Here is a 20,866-nt window from a genome sequence, read left to right on the forward strand (position 1 = left end):
AAGATTTTATTTATTTATTTGATAGAGACAGCCAGCGAGAGAGGGAACACAAGCAGGGGGAGTGGGAGAGGAAGAAGCAGGCTCATAGCAGAGGAGCCTGACATGGGGCTCGATCCCATAACACCGGGATCACGCCCTGAGCCGAACGCAGACGCTTAACCGCTGTGCCACCCAGGCGCCCCTCTTTGCAAATACTTTTAATGGTTTTATAGTATTGATGTAGCACGAATTTTTAAGCTGTTACTCTGATGCTGGACAATTAAGTTTTGGTTTTCCACCTGTATAAATACCGCTGTGATGAACATTTTTGTGCATGAAACTTGTCCGTGTTCCTGATCATTCCTTGGGGTACATACATAGAATTAGAATTACTTGATGACCCTTTCATTTACATCTAATGAGCTGTCTCTTCTCTATCACAGCCAACTTCTTTGTAAAGTTGTCTATGTGCACCGGCTCCACTTCCTACCTAACACTTGACTTAAAAGCCTTCGGTGGCCTGGACATCCATGTCTGTCACGGGATAGACACTAAAATCCTTGCCGTGGTCTGCAAGGCTTAACGTGGACCGACCTGTCTGCCTGCTTCTCCAGCCTCTTCCCCATTCTCTCTGGCCTCAGCTGCACTGGCTTTTTGATTTATTGGCTCCTTGCTCTTCTCCAGCCACAGGACCTTCAAAGCTTCTTATCATATCTCCGAAACAGTCTCCCTCCCCCGGCCGTTTCTTCTTTACGCAGGAGGAGGTGAGATGTCACGCAGAGGAGGTGGGTGGAGGTTTGAAGAGAAGTGAAGGTCTCAAAAGTTCATTTAGGAGGCGAAGAGTGGAATTGACGGGAGAGGTGCCCACAAGATTTCCAGGCAGCAACGGGGAGCATGCTCATGGTATATTCAGAGTTAGGAATATGAGACTCGCCTCGAGAGAAATGGAATTGGTGTCCAGGGCTATGATTTCCTTTAGCTTCTGGAGGAAAGAGCTTACTGGTGAGTTAGTAGCTACTTCCTAACGTTTGTTTTCGGTCTTCTGGAAGTGTACTACCACCTCTTTGCTAATTCAGTTTATATAGATGGTAGCATGTTTTATCTTTAGAATATGTGCCGGGCTTCACGAAGGAACACTTCGGGGATTACTGGAAAGCTTCACGTGAAAATCTTCATTTCTGGGTTTAGTGGAAAGTTGTAATGCTGTTCTGTCCAATAGCATTCCTGCTACCTGTGTGGCTACTTAAACTTAAACGAATTAAAGTTTGTAACAAAAATTTAGTTCCTTAATTACAACAACTGTACTTTAATAGCTGCATGAGGCTAATGGCCACCATATCAGACAGTGGAGATAGAACATTTCCATTAATGTAGAAGCTTCTTTGGGACAGCACTGATCTAGAGAGTAGAAAAGGATCCAGCGAAGACATCTCTGAGGCCGGTCAGCGTCTAGAATGGTGGTCCAGGAAAAATAAATGGACAGTTATCCTTGGCTAGTTTGCTACTGGATGTGTTACACAGTTTGCTGGTTCGTTTAGCATTTAAAACATAGACATTAAAATTCTGCTCCCTTCTGGTAGTTCCAGTCTTTCACAAGATGCAGTGGAAAAGCCAGCCTGTCCGGGCCCACGTACCGCTGGGCTTCTATTGCCTACATCCAGATCATGACCACGTGATTCATACGACTCTCTAACCAAGCAGATGTCCTGGCTGAAGAATAGAATAGGTGCTTGTCAAAAACCCTGCGGGTTTTATTTATTTTCTACCGATACATCTCATAAATGCAAGACCAGTGGATTAGCTACTATTTTTAAGGGCCAAATAAAGTAAGGTTCTGCTCATAGATGAAACACCAGCACTTTTGAAATGACCCGACGATGGAGAAGGAAGGGAAGTCCTACCACACATGGGAGGCAGGCAAACACAGGTGAATGTGCCCTTTCTCCACCTTACCACCTGGATTTTCACTTCATCTGGCTCAGCCAGCAATTCTCCCCAACTTCAAATTATAGGAACTTGCTATTAATGCATTTAATATTATAATTATTCTAGGTGTTTCTTACACATACAAAGTCTTGGTTGATGGCTTTCTACCCCTCAAGTCTGAAGATAATGCCATTTTTGTGGAAATAGGAAAGGATTACGGGAGAAGGAACTGGAGTTTCTTTATCTTCCTGCCTTTTCTTTCTCACAAAGGAGGGGGGCGATTTTTCTGAGCTAAGGGGGAATGATTTTCAGAGCTATGGGCTCCCCCGCTTCTCAGTACCCTGGTTGGGGCCCACCCTGCATGATGCAGGACAGGACTCTGCCGGCCCAGAGTGTTCGGGTACAGACTTACGTGAAGCAACCAGGACGCAGACATAGCAATAGGGTCCCTCACAAAGATGGTTCCAAACTCAGAGTGTTGCTGACTGTGTGATTTGATAACTGCTCCAGTTATGAGTGAGGTGGTTTTGGTTGGCTTGCCCTGTAGAAATGTTGAGATGCTGCTCTGTTTGAATAGTCAAAACCCAAATAAAATATCTTATACTCATGTAGTCTCCACAGTTTGCAAAATGTGTTCTCAAGCATCATGTCGTCTGATACTGATGATAAACTGATGGGCTGGAGCCAAACATTTGCAGAAGAGAAAACCTAGGCCCAGAGAGGTGAAGTGACTTGCTCAAGGTCACGCAGTAGTCGGTGGTACAGCTGAGTTTTGAATCCCGGTGGCTTTTCTGAGAACATTGCTTTCCTTCTCACTTGTATTTTGGGTTTGTAAAACACATCCAAGTCGGATAAGTGATGACATAAATATGATAGTTGGTCTAATAGATAATGTTCGTTGAGTCCCCGTAATAGGGGGTTGGGAAAGGGGCTGCTGTAATTGGGTTTCCTGGGTTTCCCTGCCCTCAGGGATCTTTATTTGAACATTTGAAGCAGTACATTTACAAGCAACAAATGTGCATCATCCTAGAACAAACTGGATGCTTTAGTGCATACGGGTGCTGAGAAGATGACAGAGTCCTTTATAGAAGGTGTCCTGAAAGAAAGGGATTTTGAATCAGATCTTGAAGGGTATGGACAGACTAAGGGGAGGACATTCTAGCCAGGTACAGAGGCATGGTTGGCTTCAGTTTTAAGAAAGAAGAAAAAAGCACTTGTTTATTTATTTATTTTTGAAAATCTACCCTGCAAAGACCTTGCGTACAGCTGGGTTTACAGTGGTGTACAAAAGAGACATGCCCCCCCCCACCGCCTTCATATTGCTTAGATTTTGGGGGGAAAGACCAAGTATTGATTGTTGGTAATAAAATCATTACACAAATATTTCAGATTGAGATTTGCTATCAAGGAAAAAGGTGGGATTCAATGAGAGCATAAAGCATAGTGAGATAAATTCCACTGATGTTTGAGCTGGTATGAGAGGGAGTAGAAGTTAACTAGGAAAAATGGTTTTGGTATAGGGAACAAAGAGAGGAGTGCTCAGAGAGAGGAGTGAAGCATGTGCAAAGGCCCTGGGAGGATCAGAGGGGCTGGAAAAAGGCCCGTGTGCTGGAGTCGAGAGTGTGGAATGGTGAGTGGCAGGAGGTGAGGCTGGGGAGGAGGTACGAGCTTGATCAGATTTTAGTCTTTATTTTAAGAACCATGGGAAACCTCTGAAGGATTTTAAGCAGAGACAAGACTGACATGATCAAATCTTTTCAAAAGCTCACGTTGGCTGCCGTGTGCCAGTGTTTTGGAGGGGGGATAATGGTGGTTATGCAGTAACCCCCAGGAGACTACCGTGGGAATCCAGGCTAGACGTGGCGGCTTGGTGCAGAGTGGTGGTAGCAGAGATGGGGAGAAGTGGAGTTTCCAAAACGGATTTAGATCAACTCTACAGGTGGAATTTGGTTGTATGTTGGATATGGATGATAAGGATAGTTTTTGAGTTCTGGATGTTGGGGGAAGAAGATGAAATCAACTTTGGGTATCAGGAAGGCATTTGGGTCTGTGGGCTGGAGCTCAAGGAGAGAACTGAGCTGGGATTGACTGTATAGGTCACGGGCACACAAGTGACCCATGGGCATGGATGTGCTTTCCCAGAGAGAAAGGAGCATGAAATGAGGAAAGAGGAGTAAAGCAGTGTGGAAGCTCAGTGCCCAGGTCGAAGGTAATGAGCCAGCCCAGGAGCACTGGAGAGGTTGGAGGAAAACCAAGAGATCCCTGAGCGTCTTGTCATTGAGGTAGAGTAAAAGTATATAAAATAGGGGGAGTAGCTTTCACTTTCTCTCTATACCCATTTCCCCATCACCACCCCAAAATCCATTAGGTGGAAGCCACACAACTCTAGACCCGAGACACTTGCACGGGGCACTGTTACAAGTGTATTTATTTATTTTTCTACTCCTGTGACAGATTGCAGTCTGTTTGTGTTTCCTGCCGGAAACAATAACCTCTTTTCCTTTCTCTTACGTCATTGCGCTTTTGGCTGCCCCTGACTGCAGTTTGTTGCAAATCTGAGCTCGTTCAGTCCCGTGGAGTACTAAACACTATCTGGTCCCGATGGCTCTGTAATTCTGCTCTGGGTGCCCAACTTCATGTGCCAGCTGGGATCTCTTAATGAGCTAGCCTCACACGGTTCGAGACGAAAGCTATTTTCGCTGCTGCAGCGTGTTTGAAGAACTCACTATTGGAATGTTCCACGTCACGGCCGCTCCCAGGCCATCTCTGGCATTCTCTCTCTTTGCAGGATGGCTGTCGCTCCTCCAAGTTACTGTTTTGTGGCCTTCCCACCACGTGCTAAGGACGGCCTGGTGGTGTTTGGGAAAAATTCAGCTCGGCCCAGGGATGAAGTACAGGAGATTATGTATTTCTCGGCTGCTGATCATGAACCCGAGAGCAAGGTTGAGGTAAGTCCCACGTTACAGTCTCTCATTGGCACTCATTCCCTTCCTCCGGCTTGGCCCAGCGTGCCTTTCCTTAAGTCGGCTCACTGGTCAGAACTGGCACGTCGGTTCTGTTGATGCTGTTCCCACGCAGGTTTGCTTGTAGCCTGGAAAACAGGATCACATGGGGAATAATGCCACATTCATGGCTATGGCCCTTGTTTTACAATTAAGTAAAGTATTTACATGGTTCCGAAGTCAGAGTACAAAATGACACGTATGCATAGAAGTCTGGAATCAGTTTTTATCTCATTTACTCCACTTACTTGTTCTCCTGTAGATGTTCCATGTTTTGGAAGTCTTTTTGGTTTGTCCTTCCATTTAAAGAATTACCTATGTATGTAAGAAACTACACACACACACTTATTTATCCCATTTCCTTTTCTTTCTTAGACGAATGGTAGCATGCCATGTACACGTATGTCCACTTTGCTTTTTTCAGCGTGAATCATATCTTAGAGATCACGCTGTATAGTGAATAGAGGTAACGTTCTTCTTTCTCATCAGGAGCTATAGAGTGGCCCTTTCTATGGACGTATCACGGTTTAAGCAGTCCCATGTTGCTGGACGTTTCGGTTGTTTTCCAGTCTTTTGTTACTACAAGTATTTTGTCGTATTTTGAAGGGAATGATAAGCCTGGGGTATCTGTCACACTATCTGGCCCTGGTTTATGTATTGTATCATGTTAAAAAATTATCCATCAATTCCTGTTTCGAGTGCTGAAAAAGCAGTTTTTGTCAGTCCTTCTTTGGGATAGGTACCCAAAAAGGGATTGTTGGATCACAGAGTAAATAAGTGTGTAATTTTTTTGGGTATTATCTTATTTCCTCACACAGGTGGTGTACTTTTGCATTTCTGCCAGCAATCGAACAATGCCTGTTTCTCCATATTCCCAGAGTGTGCTGTCGAACTTTCGCGATGGCTATTTTATGTCAGTTTTACAGTCTGCTGTTTTACTAAATTCTTTTATTGGTTGTGTCAGCTTTTATCATTGATCCTCTTGGGTTTTCCAGGTTTACTGTTATCAACACCTGCAAACAGAGATAGTCTGATTGTTCTTACATCTCTGTTTTCTTGTCTGATTGGCCGATAGCTTGGATTCAGTGTTAATAGTTACGGATGATAGTGATGTTATCTTTGTCTTTGTTCCTGACCTGAGTGGGGCAGCCCCTAGTGATTCTCCAGTCACTCAGATATTGGCTTTACGATTGAGATTCATGTAGTTTTATCATGTTAAAAAATATACATCAGTTTTTATTTTTAGTGGTTAAAAGAAACCCCTCAGGAATAGGTGTTAAATTTTGTTAGAAGTTTTTTTTTTTTCCTTTTTTTCCCCCAGCGATATAGAGAAACTCACTTGATTTTTTTTCTTTCAAATTATCTGATAAATTGAACCATCTTTGCATTCATGGAATAAACTTCATGGTTATGGTGTTTGTGTGTGTGTGTGTGTGTGTGTGTGTGTGTGTTTAAATGGTAGTTGTTAAAGGATGGAGAATGTAGAGAAAAAAATTGGGGGCGGGTGAATTAACAAGCTCTTTCCATTGACATAAACCTCAACTCTTTGGTGTTCTATGCATTCTAATATAAACTGATTGTTTTTCTGGTAATTTTGCTAGGTTTTAAAAGGGTATTCATCAATGTGTGTTTTCTTTTTTTCTTTTAAAGATTTTATTTATTTATTTGACACAGAGAGAAAGCGAGAGAGCACACAAGCAGGGGGACAGCAGAGGGGGAGAGAGAAGCAGGATCTCCACTGAGCAGGGAGCCCGACACAGGGCTCGATCCCAGGACCCTGGGATCATGACCTGAGGCGAAGGCAGACGCTTAACCAACTGAGCCACCCAGGCACCCCAGTGTGTTTTATTTTCTTATCTGAATCTTTATCTGTTTCAATTCTTTAAAAGCAACTAAGCAGCACCAACGAGCAACAGAATTCTGTAAGGAACTGCCGACCTTAGGTGGATTGAGCAGAGGCGGGGACGCGGCCAGGCAGCGGGGAGCGTGACTTTGCCTGTGGATTGTATGCGGTTGGGGCAGTGACAGCCTGTTTCCCACAGGACTTTCACCAGAACCACTCACCTCTCGTGTTGCACCACTAACTGGGTCCGAGCCCCTCAACCTCAGCATTTTTCTTTTGCATCGGCAGAGAAGAGTGCTAGGTTCCCTGGTGATCATGCCAGGCTTTAAATGGGTATTCATTAATGTGTGAATGTCCGTGTTGTTGGGGTCTGAATGTTTCTCTCTTCCGGGAGCCGAGTGCACTGGGCAGAGATGAAGTTTGCAGGTTTGAGTTGTTTCGACTTCCCCTGTCTGTCTTCCCTCAGTGTTCCTTTTTCTCAAAGAGTCATACCGACTGAAACAATACTTTGATTTTCATGTGGGCAGATTTAATTTCCCAAAGATAGCTGCACCAACTCCCATCCTACATGCACTTCTTACATGTGATGAACACTCCTCCGTGGAGAGGTGAAGGTTATGCCCGCACCCCTTCCATGAATCTTGGTGAGGGCTTGTGTTTGCTCTGACCAGCGTAGCCTGGTGGAAGTGATGCCACGTGACCTCCAGGGCTGGGTCATAAAAGAATTCGGCATGGAGTCTCTCACTCTCGGGGTCTGGCCCTAAGCATCCAGGCAGTATATGCTGGAAGGAACCCAAACCAGCCCACAAATGAGGAACACAGGGAGGGGCCCACATGGAGAGGAACCGAAGTCCCTCAGCCAACAACCAGCATCAACCCACAGCCAACTGCCAGATGTGTGAGTGAATGGCCCTTCAGACGATTCCAGACCTCAGACACTGAGGAGGGGAGACGTGCCAGCTCTGTGGCGCCCTGTCCAAACTCCTGACCCATCGAATTCATGAGCATAATACATGGTTGTTTTACACTGCTAAATTTTGGGATCACTTCTTAGTAGCCGTAGTAACCACAGCATCACACAAAAGCCATTTATAAATATGTCTGAAATAGATATTTTAGAAAAATTTGTTTTCTTTTGGGAGGGATAGGCTAAATAACTCAGTATTTAAAGTTCACAGATACAATCAGGTTGGAAAATAAGACTACATTTCTTTCACTTGTTAACCCACGGTATATTATCACTCACCTACACTGGAGGTTCAATGACGTCCCCTTGCATAAATAAGAGCAGTTTGATACATACCAGAATTCGTTTCCAAGGCAACCTGACCTCCTTTCTGAGTTGTCTCCCTGTGTTTGGAGCTGCCTCTGTACATTTCCACATCCATATTCTGCAGGTAATAAAATAATATCACAGGTCAAAATTCGTTTCCTGCATTTTATCTGCTCCTTTCCCTCTTGTCAGCGCCGCTGTCTGCCACATAGTTTAATCTAGAAACCAGAGGGAAACTTTGGCCCTCATTTTCCCATGCATCCCTGGATGCACAGGGACAGCTGCCACCAAGTCCTGTTGTTTCCTCTCCTGCATTCCCTTCTCCTCCCCAGGGCCCCTGCTCATTCAGACCCACCCCATCTCCCTTCCACTATCATCTGCTTATTGGTCCCTGGCTCTCTTTTTCATAGACCCTTCACCCTGCGGGGGTCACCAGAATTTTCAGAGCACAACTCTGTTTAAAAATGCTTGTGTGGGGGGCGCCTGGGTGGCACAGCGGTTGGGCGTCTGCCTTCGGCTCAGGGCGTGATCCTGGCGTTATGGGATCGAGCCCCACATCAGGCTCCTCTGCTATGAGCCTGCCTCTTCCTCTCCCACTCCCCCTGCTTGTGTTCCCTCTCTCGCTGGCTGTCTCTATCTCTGTCAAATAAATAAAATCTTTAAAAAAAAAAAATGCTTGTGTGTACAGGATGAGAGTCTGGGCTGATTTGTATGGAACTCTTCCTGCCTGGCACCAGGCTCACTTTCACTTTCTGTTCTTTAAAAAAAAATTTTAGCGCAGTTTTATGTTTGCAGAAAAATGAACAGAAAGTACAGAGAGTTCCCATATAACCCTTCACCCTGCAGCCCCCCAGCTTTCCCCATTATTAACATGTTGCATTAGTGTGGTACCTTTGTTATAATCCATGAGCCAGCATTGATACACTATTATTAACTAAAGTCCATCCTTGACATTAGGGTTCACTTTCTGTGTTGTATATTTTAATGGGTTTTGACAGATGTATATAATGACACATATCCCCCATTATAGCATCGGACACAATACTTTCTCTGCCCTAAAAATCCTCCGCCTATTTATTTATCTCTTCCTAACCCCTGGCAACCGCTCATCTTTTCACAGTCTCTAGAGTTTTTGCCTTTTCTAGAATGTCATGTAGTTGGAATCCTGCAATATGTAGCCTTTTCAGACTGTCTTCTTTCACTTAGTAGTTATGTTTTCAGAGTTCATCCATGTCTTTTCCCGGTTTGATAGTGTGTTTCTTTTTAGTACCGAAAAATACCCCGCTGTCTGGATGAACCACAGTTCAGTTTTCCGTTCACCTATTGAAGGACACCTTAGTTGCTTCCAAGATTTGGCAATTATGAACAAAGTTGCTATAAACATTTGTGTTTTTTGTTTTGTTTAGGTTTCGATTTGTTGTTTTGTTTTGTTTTGTCTTTTAGCCCTGCTCCCCACCTGTGTGCAGGTTTTTGTATGGACATGGTTTTTTTTTTTTTTTAAGATTTTATTTATTTATTTGACAGAGAGAGACAGCCAGCGAGAGAGGGAACACAAGCAGGGGGAGTGGGAGAGGAAGAAGCAGGCTCCTAGCACAGGAGCCTGATGTGGGGCTCGATCCCACAACGCTGGGATCACACCCTGAGCCAAAGGCAGACGCTTAACGACTGCACCACCGAGGCGCCCCATGGACATAGTTTTTAATTCATTCGGAATACTTTTAAAAAATAAAGATGCTTTTTAATGTAATTTTACATTTTGAATAGGTAATATATTCACGTGGTTCAAAGATTAAGTGATATTAAAAAGGTGTACCGTGAGCAGTCTTACTCCCCCTGTTGCTATTCACTCTGATTCCCATCCAATATAACCTTTCTGATTAATTTCTTGCACATCCTTCCAGTGTTTTATGCAAATGCAAACAAATATGAATACTTAGCCTTATCTTCTCACTTTTATTCACAAAAGTAGCACATTATATATACTATTCTGAAACTTGATTTTTTCAATATAAAATTCCAAACTCAAAAAAAGGTCTACAGTTTTTTTTGTTTAATAATATTTTCTAAAGATTTTTCTACATCTGTACACAGAGATCATCCTTATTTTTTTTTTTAAGATTTTATTTATTTATTTGACAGGATAGAGACAGCCAGCTAGAGAGGGAATACAAGCAGGGGTAGTGGGAGAGGAAGAGGCAGTCTCATAGCGGAGGAGCCTGATGTGGGGCTTGATCCCATAACGCCGGGATCACGCCCTGAGCCGAAGGCAGACGCTTAACCGCTGTGCCACCCAGGTGCCCCAGAGATCGTCCTTATTATTATTTTTCATGGATGCACAGGAGTCCATTGTGGAGTTGTCCCGTAATTTTTCAGTCAGTCCTCTGTTGGCAGATACTGGGACTGTTTGCTAGTCCAGAAAGTCAGCCATGAAGAACCTTGAACACGAGTCATCCTGCACGTGTGCAGATATAGTCGCTACATGCAGTTCCAGATGCAGGATCGCCGGGTCATGGGCTAAAGTATTTGTACTAATTGCCCTCCGTACAATTTCCTGCTTACCTTTCTAACCTCACTCTTGGTTTTCCTCTCCCAGCCGGTACCATAGCCTTGAGCTACACCAAGCTGCTCATCATTTCTTGAACAAATAACACACTTGCATTTCTCTGCGCTTTTGCTCATTCTGTCCTTTGCTAAGAATGGCCTTCCTCTCCCCTGTTCTCATCTACTTGGTAGACTCTTATGCATCCTTCAAGGCCCAAATTCAACCTGTCCTCTTTTTTTTTTTTAAGATCTATTCTTTAATTTGGGGGAGAGAACGAGAGTGTGAGTAGGGGGAGAGGAGAGGGAGAGAATCTTCAAGCAGACTCCCCTCTGAGTGCAGAGCCTGACTTGGGGCTCCATCTCATAATCCGTGAGATTATGACCTGAGCCAAACCCAAGAGTCAGATGCTTAGCTGACTGAGCCACTCAGGGGCTCCCAGCCTGCCTTCCTTCTATGAACATGCAACACTTTATGCTTGTTCTGCCATTATAAAGCAATGGAAATTTACAGTTGCCTGAAACCAATGTGCAATGAGTCTGGCCCCAGATGTGGGGGTCCTGGCTTCCAGTCTTGCCTCCCCCATTTCCTGCACCTTGGGTCGTTGAGACTCAGTTTACTCATTTGCCAGATGGAGATCATAAAACCCACTGTGTCTGCCTTACAGAGTTTTTTTGTGAAGCCCATGGGAACTGACACTTGAAAGTACTTTGTAAACTTTAAGGAGAACATTGTGAAAAGAGTTCTTTTTCTTTTTCTTTTTTTCTTTTTTCTTTTTAAAGATTTTATTTATTTATTTGAGAGAGAGAAAGAGAGCATGAGAGAGAGAGAGAGAGCACAAGCAGAGGGGAGGGGTAGAAAGAGCAGCAGACTCCCTGCCGAGCAGGGAGCCCTATGCGGGGCTCCATCCCAGGACCCTGAGATCATGACCCGAGCCGAAATCAAGAGTCAGATGTTCAACCGACTGAGCCACCCAGGCGCCCCTCTTTTTTTTTTTTTTTTTTTTTTTAAATTGGCTAGTGTTGAGAGATTGTGTGACTCCGGGTCTCAGTTCCCAAACTCCTATCCGTAGCACATTGTTCTAAATCTGCTTTGCAAATTTACTCTTACCCCTTTAGTTCCCTTATAGTTACACCTGTAACTTTTCCAAGTACAGAATGATGGGTTCTTTTCCATAGCTGGGCTCACGAGCCACGACAACTATCATGTAACTTTTATAAAAGCTCTCATTAGCATAAGGAAATTATTTTTCTAAACTATGAAGAGTGAGAAGTTCCTATAAAACCCCATCTATTTCTCAGCCATTTCATGACATTTTAAACTTACATATTCTGCAGTTTCCCTAGAAACCTCATACTTAAGTTTTGAGGTTCCAGGATTTCATTTTCTGGGAATAACTCTGTGCTAAAAGTCATCCTGATTACTCATCCACTGACCCGCCTCCCCTTCCAGCTGGCCCATCCTCCCAGGCAGTCTTCCCTTCCAAGTCATCCACTCACCCACCCGTCCTCCTTCCCTCAGTCTGTCCATCAATCCTCTATTCTATGGCAGGTTCCCTCTGCTTAAGGCTGGAAGAACGAGAAATAGGATCCCTTAGCAGAGCTCCTCAGCTTCTAAAATTACCGTGCACAGTTGTGTTTAGCTGCACAGTTGGAAGACTGGAGCATTTTATTTTATGTTCTTTAGTTTTTCTCTTGTGGATTCTATTTTTTTTTTTACAACGTCCCTTTTGGATGTGGAATAGGATAGATAAATGCATATCCACTTGTGAAAGGCCCTCTGTCTTCTCTGGGGTAAGCTGTACCACCGTGCATCACAGAACTCATCTCGGCTTTTCCTCGAGCTCTGCTCCTTCCTATAGATGGGAGCGTCGAGGAGGCAGGTGAATGATTTCATGGATTGTGATGTTCTGTGAGTGCATGGTGTGTGTGTGTGTGTGTGTGTGTATGCCCGTGGATGGGTGTGTGTGTCTATTCTTATATGGTTAAATCTTCTATTTAAGAAACAAGGGACCCAGCATTAGAATACTGTTCCAGAAAACAATGATCTCAGTTAAAGTTGACATGATTTATACTTGGTGCCCCAGAGAATAATTGTATTCCAATTTGTGGAGACAGAATTCTTTTTTTTACATTTAAATTCAAGTTAGTTAACATATAGTGTAGCATTGGTTTCGGGAGTAGAATTTAGTGAGTCATCCCTTCCATACGACACCCTGTGCTCATCGCAACAGTGCCCTCCATAATGCCCATCACTCACCTAGCCCATCCCCCCACCCTCTCCCCCTCCATCAACCCTCAGTTGAGACAGAATTCTTGATAGCCAAGTCAGATTTGACACATAATGCTTTTTAAAAAGAGTCTCTTATTATTATCTAATAAACCTTTTCTCCATTTTATCCCTTCCTTTAAAGTTTAAAATCTTCTTTGTTTCCTTTTTTTTTTTTTTTGGAAAGTGAGTTTTTAATTTATTTGTATTTTCCTGCACATGAAGTTCCGTATGAGTTCAGTATCCCCGTGAGACTATGCAACTTTCAGAATTTGGGGCGGGCTTTTGGTAGATCACTTCCTTTTTCTTCCTGGATAAAAATACTTGTAAGAAGAATAGAAAATTACCCACTAATGAGCGTGGGTCACGTTGTTAGTAACGTTGCCCAGATGGCAGCTGTATTTGTGGTTTGTGGGATGTATGTGTGTTTTGCAGAGGAGAGTGTCTGAATTTTCATTCTAAAGATTCCCTCTTACAGTAGGAGAGCACAGGTTATTCTGGAATCAGAGAGAGCGGAGCAAAGCTCTGTGGCCGCTGGGCAGACTGTGTGCCAGTCTTCCTGTCTGCTCTCTTCGGCCCCTTGAGCAGCAGGAGCCTCCAGACACGTCTCCCTCACCCCATGGGAGCATGGCTTAGCAGGGGCCTTCCTTCCGCTGTGTCCCCTCTTCCAACCCTGTGTCCGACCCCAGGCCTTTGCACCACCCATTCTCAAAGATCTTACGGCTTCAGGGAAATAAAAAGCAGCTCTACTAACATGTGGCTGACATTTTTTTTTTTTTTTTTTGGCCTTTATTTGGAGTCCTATGAACCTTAAGGGCACATTTTCAAAAACCATTCAAGTAGCAGGCAAGACACTAGGATAAAAGAGACAAAAACAACCCCCCCCCCCAAAACTGCAGTGATAATTAGCAACGCTGCCTTAGAGTTGCAGATTTTCTAAAACTAAAAATATTCCTCCAAAGCGTCCCATTTTCCCTGCCTTTTTTCCCCCCACCCTAGGAAGCCTGGCTGACTCATCAGCTCATTTCAGAGCGGCTTTCACTGGTGGTGCCAGGGTTGTGTTCGCCATCCAAGTACAGTAGGAAGCACAATGGTTGCATTTCATTAATTGAAACGTCTATTGTGTGAGTGTCTCTGTTCCCCTTTCACTGGGTGATACCCAGAAAGAGTGTGCGCTGGCGTGTGCAAAGGGTAGGCGACAGCGTGAAGCTGAGTTTGCTTTTTCGCTTTTGACACAGTCACACCAGATCATAAAGGGCTGGCTCTGCAGAAGAATTGTCTTTTGTCTCTGTCTCCACGGCTTTGTCAAGGCTCATCTTTTCTATCCTCCAACCTGCACGTGTCCCCCGGAGCCACCTGAGAGAGTGGCAGGTTCAGTGCAGGCGATGGCACCTTCAAAACCTCGATGATTAGCGTTAGGCAGCACTGACATTTAGAAGCATGCCTCCCCACACGCCCCACTCTGGATGTTCTCATGTTTGATGTGGCCTTGGCACCCAGAATCGTGCTGGCTGACGGATTTGTTTTATTAAAGGCAGCTTGGGAGTGGCCATGGGGCAGCAGGACGGTTTGCTCCTCTCTCTCTCTCTGCAGACCTTTTAAACAGCTTCATCCCCAAAGCCGCGGCCAGAACCATCCCTGGAAAGACTGATCTTTTGAGTGGTGAATGTGTTCTTTTCTCTGTTTTCTACTAGAAATCTGGCTAGGAATTTTGACTTGAAACTAAATTGTTTTTGTCATGCTGAAAGAAGATTTCACGTGCTGTTTGGATTTTTTTTCCCCTGGTGAGACCTTCTCGGCTGCCTCAAATCGCGCTTTCTGTCTGCCTGCCTCATTAATGATGTGACAATCGTGACGGTCGGGGGATTTTATTTACAAAAGAAATGACTACCTGCAGAGTTCACGTTCTAGATGGCTGACTTTACAAACTTCAGCTAATTACATCTTGTGTAAGCGTTCCCTATTTATGACGTTTGCTCCCAGACTAGGATTTTAGAGAACCAATCTATATGAGGCAAGTGTGACCATCCGCTTTGACCTGGGTGTGATTAGTCAGATTGCAAACACAGTGGAGTGTGTGTGAATTGCAGCCACAGAAGGGTTCTTGTTAGGTCCAGGCTGCCGCCGTTCATGACAGAGATCCCCTAAAGGGTGTGTGTTACAGGCTCACTGAGGCTTGGGTGCACCCCCCTCCCCGGCTCCCCATCTCCCTACCCCCCTGCTTGGTAGCATATGAGGGGGATCTGCTGCCTTGGCTTTCGGCCTAGTGCTTAGGAGGGGCTGTTTGGCCCATCTGGCTACTTGGGCATCTCCTTTCTTCCTCCTCATTCTGAGTTTGGCCAAAAAGTGTCAAGTTGGCTGCAAATATTTTGAACTCCTACGAAGACCATATGGTCTTTTGGATTCAATTTTCAACATTTTTATCAGTCAATACTTACCGAGCTCTTGCAGTCCTGTTACTCGATGCCATCGCAGTAGCTTCCCCGAGCGTGACGTAGGAGGGTGTCCCTGGACCATGAACACACCTTTGACATCCCCATCTCTCTCTCTTCTGTGGCTCTTACCTCTTTCTGGAATGCCTTGATGTCTAGCCCATTTTTCAAGATCAACTCAGATGTCACCCACTTGATAAAGCCTCTGCCCACTTGGATAATTTCGCTCTTTCTTTTGCACTTGTATTATGTCCCTGTGATCCCTGTTACTCACTTATTCCTTCATTTGTTCCTTCATTCATTCTTTCAGAAAAAGGTCCATCGATGCCTAGGATGTCCCAGATTTCAGATATATCAGTGAACTAAACCGCAGAGATATCTCCCCGTCCTTATGGAGCTTCCCCTGTAGCTGGCGAGATAACATAATAAACGGTATATGCAGTACCCGAGTCAATTATACACTATTTTGGAAAGGGGTAAATGGAATGTGAAAAAAAAAAAAGCAGGATCAGGTTGATCAGATGTATAAGGTGGGGCGGGGCGGGGGGAGATGCAGTACATGTTAAGTAGACAGGCCTCGGTGACAGCTACTCAGGTTGGCCTGGTGGCCATGGTAATTTGCATGCGTACCTTCTCCTTCTTTCCCAACTGAAAGATCAGGAATTGGGCATCCTTACGGACTTATCTGCCAGCAGCACTTAGCACAAAATGCCTTGTGTGTGGTTCTGTAAATGGTGAAATGGAAACGAATGTGTAAAACCGAATTTCAAGACAAATAAGGAAAACCCATTCTATTTTTTTAAAAATATTGTTTATTTGTTTATTTGAGAGAGAGAGTGTGTGTGTGTGTATGTGTGCGTGAGGGGCAGGGGAAGGACCAGAAGGGGAGGGAGAGGGAGGGGGAAAGAACCTCAAGCAGACTCCTTGCTAAGCATGGAGCCCAATGTGGGGCTCAGTCTCAGGACCCTGAGATCACAACCTGAACTGAAACCAAGAGTCGGATGCTTAACCGGTGGAGCCACCCAGGCGCCCCAAATAAACCCATTCTTATTTTTACTTTCTTCCTGACCTTAAAAAAACCTTTATGATAAATCTATACTTGAGAATCTTAAGGGGCGCCTGGGTGGTTCTGTCGGTTAAGTGTCTGACTTTGGCTCAGGCATGATCTCAGGGTCCTGGGATCGAGCCCCTTGTCGGGCTCCCCACTCAGCGGGGAGTCTCTTCTCCATCTCCCGTTGCCCCTCCCCCTGCTTGTTTCTCTCTCTCTCTCTCAAATAAATAAATAAAATCTTTTAAAAAATCTTAAATTCCTTCCATATTTATTCATTCTTTTCAAGACAGAATTTGTCACTGGAGCTCAGTGTGCACAGGGGTTTTGGAAAATGTTGGTCAAATGCCTGAACTGCTTTTTACATGAAAAAACACAATTACAAAATGTAAATTTCAATTACAAATTAGAAGAGCACAGACGACCATAGTTTGTTTGCTGCTTTGGCTAGGTTTTTGCTCTAACAGAATCGTTTTTCAAAGTAAACAACTTTTGGAAACTGGATAGGGGAAAACATTTCAAGAGTGTATTTTATTATCAGTTCGCCATGAAAAACTCAAGAGTCTCTTGACAGCCTCTGGATTTAATTAGCTGTGAGCTTACCAATATTTATCAAGTGAAATAACATCATCCCAGAGCAGAGCCACCTCTCGCAGGGATTATGAGGATACGCGTGTCACCTGATCAGTGAGTGTGCATGCCACACACGTCTCAGCTCTTTCCTGAGGTTTAGAGATTATGGAAAATCAATGCAGAATAACTTTCCGGGCTGCATTCAGTCGATATAACTGGGTCTTGAGTCAGAAAAAGATCCAAGGCCACAGTTGAGCCAAAGCTTGCGTGCCCAATTTAAAATGTAAATGGTTGCTCCCACTGATAAAATTCTCCCCTGAGAGCCAAAGAGCTCTGTGTAATTTAGAGCCCTGAACTCCGTGCTGTATCCGCCCAATGGCGTGTGTGTCCTGGGCTGATAGAATGACAGAGTCAGGAGGCCTCTAACAGACAACCTAGCCTAGTGGTTTTCCAGTTTCTCTGCGGGCTCTCTCCCAGGGGCCCCGTGTGGGGAGGCAGAGGGAAGAACCAGCAGGCCAGGCTCTGAGTGAGCTGGTCCCACAGCCCTTCTTCCATTTGCCTCAACACACTTGGACCACTTTTATTGTCTTCACGCTTCTGCGTAAGAGTTCGTGTGAAGGCAGGCTTCTGAGGCTGACAATCGTTTGATCTCGAGCAGCTCACTCGTCTTCCAGGTAAAGACACGGCGGCCTGGAGAAGGGAAGATAGACAACACCAAGTGGTGTGTCTTGCAGTCCTGACAAGTTAGAAACGTGCGTGTGAATCAAGTGAGACAGACAGGGAAGCACAGTGTATAGGAGAGCATTTAATGCATTAGTTAAATGTAAAATGCTATCATCGTGTTCCGTCTTCTACCAGTAGAGCAGTTGTGGGGGTTGTTAAACTGGGCTCCAGGGAGATCCTTGGATCCTTGCCAGACGCATAAGAACCCCCATTCTTCAGGCAACATACTTTCCCTTTAATCCACTTTCTATGTTAGGCCTCCAGGTAAAGTTTCTCCTATAGTAGGGCTCTATAACTGTAAAACAGTTTGAAAACCACTGATCCAGAAGGATTTTTGCATATGGGAATAAATAGCTATGTATGTTTGAAACACCGGTGCCCCTCTGTGCCTACTGAAATGACCAGCAGAATATTCGGAGCAGAGGTTGGCTGCATACCTGGTTCAAGAAGACGACCGCTGGCTACGTGAGCACCGTGGATAAACTGGGCTTGAACCAGAGACTGACAGCTGATCTGCAGAACTGCAACTCGCCATACACACCTCTCAGCTGCATTGAGACCTGGGGTGTGTTTTAAGTCTGGTGTTCCCGAGGCCTGTCAGTTTTTTGGCTCTGTTTGTAACTCACATGGGGGTTCTGTGTAAGTACCAGGGTGGAAACTAAGTGGATCCTGACAGGTAATGGTCCTTTCTTTCCTGTCTTCGTTTTTCAGTGCACTTACATTTCAATCGACCAAGTCCCCAGGACCCATGCCATTGTGATAAGCAGACCTGCCTGGCTTTGGGGGGCAGAAATGGGAGCCAACGAGCATGGAGTGTGCATAGCCAATGAAGCCATCAATGCCAGAGAACCCGCTGCTGAGACGGAGGCCTTACTGGGGATGGATCTGGTCAGGTGCGATACGGTGATTCTTTAGAACAACTGCTCAGAACAGGCGGGGAATGGGGACAGGATTTATGTTCCTCCAAACGTCAATATTTTGTAACACGAGCCTCCCAAAGAAGACGTGTGCCTTTTGATAGGAAGTGCAAGGTAATAGAGAAAAAAGCAGATTACAATGGAATATTATTAAGCAATAAAAACTAGCCGAGTGCTACATGCTTGAATTTTGAAAACAGGATACTACGTGAAAGAAGGTCACATATCGTACGATTGCATTTACAGGAGATGTCCAGAATAGGCAGTAGAAAGTCGATTAGTGGTTGCCTGGGGTTGGGATGGGAAATGGGGAGTGATTCCTAATGGAAATGGTGCTCCTTTCTGGGGTGTGGAAAATGTCCCAAATTTAGATTGCAGTGATAGTTGCACAACTTTATGCATATAGTAAAAATCATTGTATGTTTTAAGTGGGTGAAGTTTATGGTTTGAAATACATCTAAAATATAGGAGAGAAGAAAGGAATCATATAAAATACATAAGATAAAAAGGAAAAAAGAAGAGAGATATGTGCCTCCCATCCCCTCTTCATCTCCGTCATCTGTTTCCCTTTCCCTGCTCTGCCAGCCACTGCGAACAGGGGGAAGTGGACGTGTGGGCTCGGTGGGATGGGGATCTTTGCTCGCTTTCCGTTGCATCACAAGCACCGGGAGTTGTGTGACTGGCCTGCGGTGGCCGATCAATGACTGAGTTTGGACTGATTGACCAAAGGAGAGGGTGGGCTGGAACGAAATGACATTCTGAAATGACTTTCTTTTTTCTGAGATAGTGAAATGCAATAGAATCATGACCACATTAAAAGAATATTGGGCTGGGAGCCAGGGGCCTTGGTTTTCAGTGTGAATACACTGAGTTATAACACGTCTCTGGGCCACAGTCTCCGCATTTGTTCAAGGGGAGGCCTTAGACTGGATGACCTCTATGGCACCTGCCAAAGCCAACATCCTATACAAAGGAGTAGAGGTTTTGACACTTTGTAGGTTGTGTAGGGAGAACGTGCACATTTACGCCGAGACCCCTGTGGTCTGTAGCTTCCACCAACTGATGGACAGGTCCGGTAACCTTTCAGGAAAGGGCCCAGTGAGTCTGACATACCTGTGTGAGAGTCATGGGCCGCAAAAGGGATTTTTCCAAGGATTCACCATGAAACAAGAATTTGAATTTGGGAGCATCTAACTCCAAGACCCAGAAAAACCTGGACCAAGCACACACTTTTGAAGGATCTGAATCGTACCGAAGGTAGATGTCAGAGCGAGACTCTGACCTTGGCCCAGTACATTTCATCCCTTTGCCTGCCCCGGTCATGCCCATAGTGAGGTGAAGCAGCCAGGGTGGAAGTAGGCATGGGGCCAGAAAGAGGCTCTTCTCGCTTTGAATCCCATGAATCTGCCCCATCTAGGAGGCCAGACCACCGTGAAAGGCTTTGGAACTGGCGTCCTGACATTGGGTGACTTGCGGCCCTAGACCTCGGTAGCCCCAGTGCATCTGCCCCTCAGTCTGAGCCGGACAGCGGGTAACCCTGCTGTTGTTCGCAGTCTGTAGAGCAGGCTGTCCTGTCCCCGTCCCGTGGCACGGAAGCGAGGTGGGAGTGGCCAGGTGGACAAAGGAGTATCATTTCCCATGGTCCCGGCGCAGGGAGTAGGAGAGTGAGGTCGGAGTCGTGTCTGTGGATGAGGTCGAGGTCCCGCTGCAGAGGCTGTGCACAGAGACACAGAAGTCAGTGCGGGAGGGCAGGTGCATGCCTGGGAGTCGCAGTGTGGATCGCAGCAGGCAGAAGAGCCGGAGACTGAGCTAGAAACTTCACAAGAGCGTCACAGCTTCCAAAGGTGGTGTGCCCGGGCTAGGTATCACATGTTCCTAGCACATGGTCACATGGACACATTGCAGCCCTGCAAAAGCCCCGGGGACAGCTTCTGCTTGGTATGCATGCACGGGGCAAGGTAACCAGAGGCTCCCAGGGATCCGTGGAGGGAGGAAGGGGGCCGTCTGGGGGGCACAGCTTGAGCAGACCTGTAGAGGTGCTCACACTTACTTGCTCCGGATCCTCGAGATCAGATGGGTGCCTGCTTCTGCTATTCCTCCGCGGAGAAGACGACACTGACCAACAGAAAAGTCTGCTTAATCCAATCTTCTCATGGGTTTAGTATTTATCTCTCTCCTAAGGGCTTAGGGTTTAGCTTTGCAAAGCAGTGGCTGGTCACCAAGTCTTCCTAAATAAACTAACATGGAGAAGTACCCAGTGAATTGATAGATAATGATCTATGAAAATAAGCCCATTGCAAGAATATGTCTGTAGCACCATCTTTTCCTCTCCCTGGCAGCACA

The 20,866-nt window shown here is 45.3% G+C and overlaps 1 protein-coding gene across 1 annotated transcript in view; it reads left to right on the top strand.

The window, feature by feature from the left end:
* Positions 1-20,866, top strand: part of SCRN1 (secernin 1) — a 60,740-nt gene that overhangs the window by 17,952 nt on the left and 21,922 nt on the right. The window contains exons 2-3 of the mRNA XM_040644132.1: positions 4,694-4,853; positions 18,318-18,499. Of these exons, the coding sequence (XP_040500066.1) occupies positions 4,695-4,853; positions 18,318-18,499 (341 nt within the window). The 5' untranslated portion in view covers position 4,694. The remainder of the gene's footprint in view (positions 1-4,693; positions 4,854-18,317; positions 18,500-20,866) is intronic.

Source organism: Ursus maritimus, unplaced genomic scaffold, assembly GCF_017311325.1.
Source record: "Ursus maritimus isolate PB19 unplaced genomic scaffold, ASM1731132v1 scaffold_3, whole genome shotgun sequence".
Classification (NCBI taxonomy): Eukaryota; Metazoa; Chordata; class Mammalia; order Carnivora; family Ursidae; genus Ursus; species Ursus maritimus.